This window comes from Haliotis rubra, unplaced genomic scaffold (genome assembly GCF_003918875.1).
Source record: "Haliotis rubra isolate DU_JTF1 unplaced genomic scaffold, ASM391887v1 Scf119, whole genome shotgun sequence".
Taxonomy (NCBI): domain Eukaryota; kingdom Metazoa; phylum Mollusca; class Gastropoda; order Lepetellida; family Haliotidae; genus Haliotis; species Haliotis rubra.
Genome location: NW_025765103.1, coordinates 1,970,713 through 1,981,366, shown reverse-complemented (window position 1 = coordinate 1,981,366; position 10,654 = coordinate 1,970,713). Strand labels below are relative to the sequence as shown.

Here is a 10,654-nt window from a genome sequence, read left to right as displayed (position 1 = left end):
TGCTTTGGTATAAATTGCCGGCCAAAATTGAATATACATTTGGAACCTCATTTGACCCAAATTAACAAGCGTTATGGAAGTGACCCCTTAGGTGACCTAAGGGGTTTGAACCCAAACAGAAAACATTCGCCAAAACGCAACATGGTCCCAATAACAACGCAGCTATCAGAAACCGTACCGTACGAATCGTGCATTTTTCAAAACGTAATTGTGGGGCATTGTTCTAAATGCACGTGTATGATAGTGGTATAAATATCGATGTTGGACAGCGCAAGCATGCAGCAACCAAACAAAAAAAACACACTACGAATATGCCAAGACTTGCGCAAGCGCGACGAGACCGGGCGATCAGTATGGTCAATATATGGGCGTCACGTCAGCTGACGGGAACCTTCAGCCACCGTCAGCAAACTGCTACCAGCACATGGGCCAGACCCAAGATCGCTACATCCGGCAGATCCGGCGCCTTCTGAACATATTCGTGTCGGCGACGTCAACGGCGGCGACAGCACTAGGCCACGCCATCAGTCCTTCAACGACTTGGTATGATTGGTATACGAGCCCACCGCCCCAAGTAATGGCCTTACCCGTCTATACCGTCAACGCAGACTGCAATTGGCACGAAATGCACATTGGTGGCAGCAACGTGACTGAGAGAGAGTCGGTACAGTCAGTTCAGAAAGGATGGCAGAGTTTTTAGACGTAGAGGGAGCGACTGGCGCCAAACTGCGTTCAGTCAGTTCATCATCTCCACAGAGGAGGCGTCATGGCATGGGGCGCCAGTTGTGGCCAGAGAACAACAGAATGGTTATCATCCGAGGAAATCGGAATGCCAAGCGACATAGGGATGAAGTCTTGAGACCTTTTGTGGAGCCCTTTATTCGACAACAGCAAAGAGGAGTTATTTTCATAATAACATAATGAGAATATTTGTAACGCGCTTTTCCAGGCTTCATATCCTGCCCAAAGCGCACAATCTGATTATTATTACCCCGGATAACCCAAGCTGCCTGTGAGGCTCCAAAAGGTTAATAGTCTCATGACTTATTCCATTGAGTACCCATTTTCTGCTGGGTGAACAGAGGCAATTTTGAACAAACTCACTGGTCTAAGGTAAAACCACATGTGATACATGTGCTTAGTTGTGGGGCAGGTCTGAAGTCCTAGAAACTCTCAGGAGTCAATCTGCTAAACACGGTCACCCATCCAAGGACTCTTCACACCCAAAGTTCCTTAACTTCAACTCATTTGTGACCTGAGCTCTCTGCACACGACCACGCACCACAACATTTGCAGTAAGACAACGCAAGCCTTCACGCAAAGCCAGAATTGACCGAGAATACCTGCACAACGTTAACGTCAACGGCGCCTTGGCCAGCGTGTTCTCCAGACATGAACATCTCTGGGATCGTCTTGATTCAGCTGAGTCAGTGTGTACATCTCCAGTGAACCGACCAGGGACTTGGACACACTTTCTTGGACTTATGGAACAGGAGGAGGCGTGTGTTGGCGTGTATGAATAACCAGGGTGGTCACATGCGCTATTGATGACGTGTTCCTGACTCCTGTCTCATTATGTCACTCTTTATGCACTTTTTGAAAGAAAACTCTGATTTGTGTATTTTTGTGTATTTAATTTTGACCCCTAGACACTTTCTTAATGAATTGCAGCAAATGCAAGACAATATGGTTTGCAATAAATGTTCAGTCAAATTATTGGAAAATTATTTCTGTTTGTAAAATAATTATCATAAACCTCACATACGTCTTTGTTTCTCTTTTATGGTCAAGTAAAGTCGGTGATAACTTTCTCTTGCCCGGTAGTTTACTTCCGGGATCACGTTACATGTGTAGGTTGACATGTCTACCATTGCTGAAACTGTCGTTACTGAGTTGATGTATTATTCTTGTACCGTGTTTGCAGGACAGCTGGTTTAAATCACCATGAACATGTATATTTTCAGGTCTTTCTCCGTGCGTTTCTTTATAACGCCAGTCTAAGTAAACTTAGGCTCAGTATTATTCGATACACTGCTATAGTGCTGTACTCAGTATAGCAGTATAACGAATAATATTGAGCCTAAGTTTACTTAGACTGTTTATAACGCGCAACACTTTCATTCTGGAAACCTGTATGTCCAGATACTGTCTACGCTCTGATTTTACAAAATTCGTAATGGTATAGTCATTGATATATACCATGGATGAAAAACATTTAAAAAATCTTTTTGATAATTCAATATTTCAACGATCTCGCCCATGAGCGAGAATACTTTATGGGTGCATCACGACACGTGATTGTATATTGTACATATTATAATTTGTTGTTATTATTTTACGTTTTAGTTGGCCGCCATTATTCACCACAGTGCCCAAGGACTCTCATAATTACTCTAACGCTCTAACAACCTAACACCTCGACACCCCGTTACTCTAACGTTCCAAGAACCTAACACCTCGACACCCCGTTACCCTGACGTTCCAACAACCTAACATATCAACACCCCGTTACTCTAACGTTCCAACAACCTAACACCTCAACACCCCGTCACCCTAACGCTCCAACAACCTAACACCTCAACACCCCGTAACCCTAACGCTCCAACAACCTAACACCTCGACACCCCGTCACCCTAACGTTCCAACAATAACCTAACACCTCAACACCCCGTCACCCTAACGTTCCAACAACCTAATACCTCAACACCCCGTTACTCTAACGCTCCAAAACCTAACACCTCGACACCCCGTCCCCTAACGTTCCAACAACAACCCAACACATCGACACCCCGTCCCCCCGTAACCCAACACACGCTCCAACAACCTAACACCTCGACACCCCGTCCCCTAACGTTCCAACAACCCAACACATCGACACCCCGTAACCCTAACGCTCCAACAACCTAGCACCTCGACACCCCGTCACCCTAACGTTCCAACAACCTAACACCTCAACACCCCGTCACCCTAACGCTCCAACAACCTAACACCTCGACACCCCGTCACCCTAACGTTCCAATAACCCAACACCTCGACACCCCGTCACCCTAACGCTCCAACAGCCTAACACCTCGACACCCCGTCACCCTAACGTTTCAACAACCTAACACCTCAACACCCCCACAAGTGAATAACAACTCAACACCCCCAGCCGCCAGTGCATCCCCACAGTAGAACCCATGAGACATTTTTCAACTCTCGGGCTGAGGGTTAAAACACTGACATTGTGATGAACATAGAACACGTATTTATGGGCTGTATGCTGCAAGTATCCCCAATATTGTCATTACACGACAATTATGAAAGTAAGGAGACAAACTACCCACAGTATCCTTAATCCTATACAAAGTCTCATACTGGTCTTGATGCTGTAAGCACTGACTTGAAACTGAGACACCACCTGCTATGATTTGGGTATCATTACTCTATATATGTACGTATTACATTTTGGGTTCACTGACAAACAAAGTGGGTTTTACTGAATTTAATGAAGTCTTCACTAGACTGCCCATTGTCCCACCTATAATCTCACCAGCAGCCATTCACCGTAAATAGACTTGTACAGTCAGAAAAAACAAATACGGAAAATCCACTGAATGTTCAAACTACCTTAAATATACATGCCTAATTACTGAAAGAAGTTATTGTAAAACATTACAGGTAGATTAAATAACAAAAGTTAATTTACGTCCTGGTCTAACAGGGGGAAAGCTCAGAAACATGCTTTTATCCGCTATGCCTCTCGCTGATGAAAACCGATTTATTTCTATTTCGACAATCGGGGCATTGTATGAAACAGAGCCGGCCAATAACTCCTAAGTCTCAGTCGTGATATTAGTGGGCTTTGAGCTTACAGCGCTTAACGTTGTATAGCCGCCTTACGCTGTTAATCTGGTACCGACAGTTGCGTACAGACCCATAGGCAAGTACCTGACGACAAGCAAAGCTATAGATTAGCAATGTGTACCTTACACGCCATAGCGACCCGTTCACGCGGCGTACAACACACTACATGCAACGGCCCATAACACAGTCCCGGCGAATTTTGTTGGGACAGGGAACGTGTTTGTGTTTGGTGTTTCGATGAATATGAACGCCTATCAGGCAACGGACAGGTCGGCCTATAGGTGGTTTTAATTTGTGAGACACGAGAACGTGATTTCAACTATCCAGCAGGCGACAAGGAAGATCCCGTTTGAATGAGTGTGAGCAGACGACAGTTGGCGAAGTGAGACTTGGCAGTGTTTCGTTTTTGACAGAGGTTTATTGCGACGAGATATGTATGCACATTTTGTGAAAAATTACGAATGAATTCTACCAGTGATGTCGACTTGGATTCATTGTGAAATTGTGCCTTTGCCAATTCTTCGACGGGCTTTGGTTATATGAGCTATGAATAATTCTATGAGCTCCTGACGTGTGTTATGCTGGGTAGGCCTGAGACCTTTGCCAAGAAAACGATTTATCCGACTCGAGGATTAACACACATGCCTTTGGGTGAGTACTCCTGATCACATCTAGCACGGAACTGTGCTAGTTCTGACAATGTGAATTTTCGTGATTGTGGGACTTTCAAGTTGTAATTGATTTTACCCCGAATGCACACCAAAGGATAAACATTTCCTTGAAGTAAGTGAAAAGGAAATCCATGAACAAAGCCATGGAGACTATAAGAGAGGAACGTAGGTTGGACGGTGAAGCCGATGGTGCCTCAAAATCGGACTCCATTTTGTTGAGGTTGAGCCAAGGGTATCGGCGAAGCAAAGCAGAACAGATTCTTCGACTATTGAAGGACCAAGAGGCACTGAATTCTAAATTCAAGGAATTTGACCTGAATGAAACCCCGAAGCAGGACGACGGGAACGACAGTGATAACTGGAGTATAGCCGGAAGTGACGCATCCTCGGTGGCGGAACTAGATGTCAAACCGGTGAAAAAGACTCTGAGAAAGCAAAAAAGTGGCCGATCCAAAACCTCGATCGGATTTCGTTTGGAGGAGCAATGTTCTGACTTTTCTAGCGACTCTGATTTCGGGGACTGCAATATGCGTTACGAGGAAAAGACCCCGAAATCTAAACTCACTAGACATAAATCTATGAATGCTAGGACCTATGTGAGGGGTAATGTGGATGATAATTCTTGTGATACGAAACAAGCTACTGAATTTGATGTAGCTTCTGTGAAATCGTCTCGTCCAAAATCAAGCATAGTGTCTTTTTCTGCCCGAAGCAGACGAACCCTCGTGCCCGAATCCAGCATTCACGTTCCGCAGTCTCCACGGACAGACGACGCCGAGGTGAACAGACAGCGGAAGAGAATTTCAAATGTCAAGGTGGATCCTCTTTTCCGAAGAACTGGAGTCCACGGGTTTGGTGATTCCCTCGAGAGGAGAGACAGTGTAAAATCAGAACTTTCTCACGCTCCTTCTCCATCAAACCTAACTCCTCGACCGTCTCCTAGGAAAATATCTACGGTTGAACAGGGGACCCTGGACAGATCACCCTCTCTGTCATATGACCAAGGCCGCGCTATTCAAAGTAGGCCAGTTGGAAGGTCTACATCTTTCGCAGAGAGAGGTAAATATGCAGATAGGGCATCAAGGCCTTCCAGAAACATCCTGTCTGTCGATAGTCACCCTTTACAAAACCAGCCAGAGTCATCCTCGGGTATTTGTGGTCTTCGACGTCCAGCGCCTTTACACGCATCTTCTGGGGAACCTTCTCTAGGAGGCATCCGGAGGCCCATTTCTGGATCCAAGAAGACTCGGAAATATGGAGACGTGTCCAAGTCTTCCGGGAGAGCATCTTTGAACATGATATCAGACCGAACGCAGCCTGTTGCTGTGATGAAGCTTCCCCCATTGGAGGCTTCACTGAAGAAGACAGTGCCGGAGCGGGATCTCTTATGCTATGGCAAAGAGGCCATGGTATAATTACACCACTGTGTATACTGATACCACTATTTACTATTGGTTATAAGGACAACACTGCATTTACTATAACAACAACGGTGTCGTTATTGTCTGATATTGATTTTTAAAATGGGAGGATATTCACTGCAGATTGGATTGCCTATAAGAAACAGGAAGCCCCCGTGAATATCGAACATAACTCGAGTAATCAACAGTGCGAAACAAGCGGAGTGCCGTTATTAGATTGATAAGGACTCTATAGACTCTATGATGTTATATCGCCTCAAAAGATATTTGCTGTTCATGATGCTGTTTTTTTTATTGCAATAGATAATCAACTGGGGCAATTTCAGATAGTCCGTCTTACAAATGAGCCCTCACGATCTACTCGAAGTTCTCGACTTGGATTTTCCACGAGACTTCAACAAATGCAATTTCTTCATATTCTCAGGACCAATCGTTGATCAGTAGGACCACCACACCGAATGTTGACAACGACGTCAAATGTCGTTCATGACGCCGAATGTCTGTGTGGTATTGGAATAACCTTGTAAGCACATGTGATGAAGAAACGTTGTTGCGTTCACTTTACCACCGTGTACATCCCAGACCCACAGAGCAGATTGCCTGAATGCTGGGACATATTGCGTGTCTATCTTGTGCAGGAAAGGACGAACACATCGAAAGGTATACCAACCGTATCGGACGTATTCAATTATTTCTCACACTTCCATGTTCGAACTAATTATACGATAAAGTAAAGGTATGGCTTGAAACTGGGAGGAACTGATTCACTGAGTATGATGTTTTGACACTATAGTTGTACCTACGTCTCTCGAACGTTTTACTCTTACAGTGTAATAATAGGTGTTTGGGTGTTATCGTTCATTTATATGAACACGGCTGGTAATTCCATAATAACATTTCTTTGGTTAACGCTTTGTCCCTTTCTTAAATCGTTCAAGGCTCGTGGATCATAATTTATCCTTTCCTTTCAAACAGTACCAGATCACGACACAATGTTTTCTTATATTTTGCTGTTACTCTGTGAATTTTGTGATGAGCCTTACAAAAGACAATGCATGTGTTATTGGTCACAAATCTAGTTTGGAAATGTAGCACAATCATTACTATACATGTTTAGTTACCTTGATTTCCTACAAATATACCAAATATTTGAACCTGCTTGAAATACTTGATATTGATGATTTATTAAAATGTGCATTGACCTCGGGAAAATGTTACACAGCGAATATATCTGTGATATGCATACACTGTGATAGACTGATTTTGATAAATGGTCGTATTTGATTACGACTCGAGCATGTAAATTGTGAAGTGTTTGTTCGACAATGTCCCTGGACCGATGGCTGAATGGAAACATTGAACAGCCCTTCAATTGTTCAATTGTTGTTTTCAGGTCATACCTGTTTAACCGGGAAATTGTAATTCGAAAACCTCTAAACACATGCACGTGAATATGGCACGTGAATAACGTTTTGTGTGACGTACGTTATATAGTTGGATATGGACATAAAGGATACCCCCCTTTGGTTCGAAGTGTCTCTCACTTGAATCCCCCCCTCTCTCTCTCCCTCTCTCTCCCTCTCTCTCTCTCTCTCTCTCTCTCTCTCTGTGTGTGTGTATGAGAGAGAGACAGAGAGAGAGAGAGAGAGAGAGAGGGGGGGGGATTCAAAATTACATTTATTGTTTTAGCACGTCTCAGGTACGCAGCTTTAGGCAGCGAAATAGAGTGTCATCGCCGCTGTTACAAACACATGTTATGTTGATGATGATAAAATGTTCATGACAAATATTTCATAAGTCACATTAAATATAAATGATAAAACAGAAACATAGACGCCTTGCGACTGGATTACTATTTTTAGAACAGAAACACTTGTCCTCTGGTTTTACAAAAGCATGTTAATTGTCCCGAAGACATGCCGGTTGTTCTACAAACTAATGATTGCAACTAACAGGTGTTTGACTCTCCTTTAAAATGTTAGTTTAGAAGCGTCGACTGAAGAAAATATTCTTTTTAACAAAAATAATTAAAGATTCTCCCTTTTTAACCTTTGTAGTTTTACCAAATATAAGGGGATGTACAGGCATTCATGCATTCTTGTAGCACGTAATGAAATCAGCAAATACAGTCTCCATGGCAACAATGAGGTCAAGTGTTTCTATTTACTATCTGTTATTCATATGGATCATATAAGTCTGTATAAGCACTGTGTGCGTCAGAGCAGGTATTGCACTATATCCCCCGGATTAACGGGGTTTTACTATGTAATCATTATCTTCATTTTTATACAACCCGAATATCGTGATGAAAATGAAAAAACAATTCTTTGATTTCAACAATGCAGGCCACCATGTTCCCATACCTGAAATCCACGCTTGTATGTGTGCGCAGTCGAGCTTAAATCCTTTGACAGAGTAGATATACGACAGGTGCTAATAAATAGACAATGCTTTGGTAATAGATAGTTTTACCACGGGGGGTCTTAGGCGATAGGTAATATACACTCTTGTGTTTCCGGGCTGTGAATGATTGTTATTTGCCATCTGTAAACTGTGTTGTAATTGTTAAAGGTGAACGGTAATGACTACGTAGTCGAAAATTCATGTTTAATTATTCTATTGGAATAAGTGTTATATGAAATATGCATTAGTAGTAAAATTATTTAAAATTATATTTTACTGTTGATCAGTACTCCATTTGAAGATTAAAACACGATGTGGAAGTGCAAACGACATTGGGAATAAACACGAACAGATCATTATCAAGTATTGGCATATGTGTGAATCTGATATTTGCATTGTCATAACAATTACCAAAGTGGTTTTCTGCTGCTTTCATCAATGTTCAGATCACATGACGGCTGGGGACACGGGTAATAGCTTTACACAGAGCACCCTTGCAGAGAACAGAAGGTCTGATGAGAGAACACTTTCTCCACTAAGCTATTCAGCGCCCTCTATGACGTGGGTGAACGAAATGTAGTAATTAAGTAAATATGTACACATTATCCAAAAAGAAGGGTGTTTCTTTACAATATGTCGGAAATAATGAAGGATTCGAGTCACGGTAACAAACTCATGACAACCAAGACATTCTGTCATTATGCAGTATATTGATACACAGTGTTGTAATTCGATCAATAGTTGTTATGGAAGTCGTGTTTAATCATTTTAATCAAAGTTTCCAAAATATAATTCACACACCCAAGCACCCTATCCAATGAACGGCATTGTGCTTGTTTGTTTGTTATTTAACGCGGCAATGTTCCTGCTGTATGGCTGCCGAACGACATCAGGCTTGATCGATCACATTAAGTCAAGGTGCACACTTTGGGAACATTTGAATATTATGTATTATTATTATATCGAGTTCGCCGATTCTGAACAAGGTAAGCATGCGTGCGTATTCTTTACGTAAACTGCTTAGGTATAGCTCGGGAAGGAGGGACACTTTGAACTCTGCATACAAATGTAGTTTGGAACAGTTTGACACCTCAGAATACCATGTTTGAGTATAACAATCTTTAACCCTAAGCCTAAATTCATTTATAAAGCAACCCACATCACCAACACCTTGGTATTGCCAAACTATTCCAAAACCTAGAGAATACAATAGATGCTTAATATGAGTAACCCAAGTTTCCCTACCAGCTGCATCTAAACCTACTAACATACTATAACACTGTTTGGGGTACCTGTTTTGAGACATATTAAGAAGTTTCAACCAGTATCTTATACATCTGACATATGTAACTACGTAAATACCATAACGGCCACATTCGCCCAATACAGCAACATTGGTAGATTAGGAGCCAACCCCCAAAACAAATTTACAAAATTTAGCTTAAAGAACAAATAAACTTAGTTTTTTGTATTCTTTTAACTATTACATATGAAAGATTTGTGGTTAGACTTATGCGGAACACCAAATTCATTCTTAAAAAACTTGTGGTTAATTAATACCGAGCGATTAAAAGTTGCCAAAAAGTCGCCTGTTTCACTCTCGCCCGCCAACGAAACCACAGACAGGTTACGTAACTCTGTCGCCAGAGCACTGCAGTGACGTCATATGAGGAACGATTTTCAGTTAGTTGTATAGAAAGTGTGTAGCACGTTCATCATTTTGATGATTTCTCGACATCAACGACGACATGCCGAATCGTTGCTTGTCGTCAATTGCTCCTAGGAGTCGGGCGATGGTGTCACCATGCACAGATTTCCACAGGACCCCGCAGTTCAAGAAACAACCACTGGCGGACACCCCAAATCTCTGAACCATACAGAATTATTGGTTTGATTTGTGAGTCAAACATTTTAAACAGAACCTTTGGAGAAATATTACGAAGTTTATAACTTAGTTGATGAATGGAAACCACAGCTTTAGTAGCTTTCTGGACTAATGTTTGTACAGTTTTGGACAAATGATACCGAGATAACAATAGTAGGTTGATATCTTGATTGGGACATCGCCCAGTTTCCATTTTTCATATTTCCTTAATTTGCCACCATTTCGAAAAAACATTATTTAAGTCTTATCTAAATTGACTCTTAAGCCCCATTTGTTACAAAACGTGTGTAAAACGTCTATTTTCTTTTGTAACTCGAGAACAGAATCTGCAAAAATTCATAAATCATCAGCATAGAGAAGTATAAAGAACTCTAATAAATCTTCATGAACAAAGATCCCCCTGCCACCGAAATGCTGAATGTCATTTT

At 42.0% G+C, this 10,654-nt stretch overlaps 1 protein-coding gene across 1 annotated transcript; it reads left to right on the top strand.

Moving 5' to 3' along the window:
- The first annotated feature begins 3,957 nt into the window (after positions 1 to 3,957).
- LOC124260790 lies at positions 3,958 to 7,242 on the top strand. Its single transcript, XM_046695111.1, has one exon. It carries the CDS (start codon positions 4,649 to 4,651, stop codon positions 5,930 to 5,932), a length of 1,284 nt encoding a protein of 427 aa, XP_046551067.1. The 5' UTR covers positions 3,958 to 4,648; the 3' UTR covers positions 5,933 to 7,242.
- The last annotated feature ends 3,412 nt before the right edge of the window (positions 7,243 to 10,654 follow it).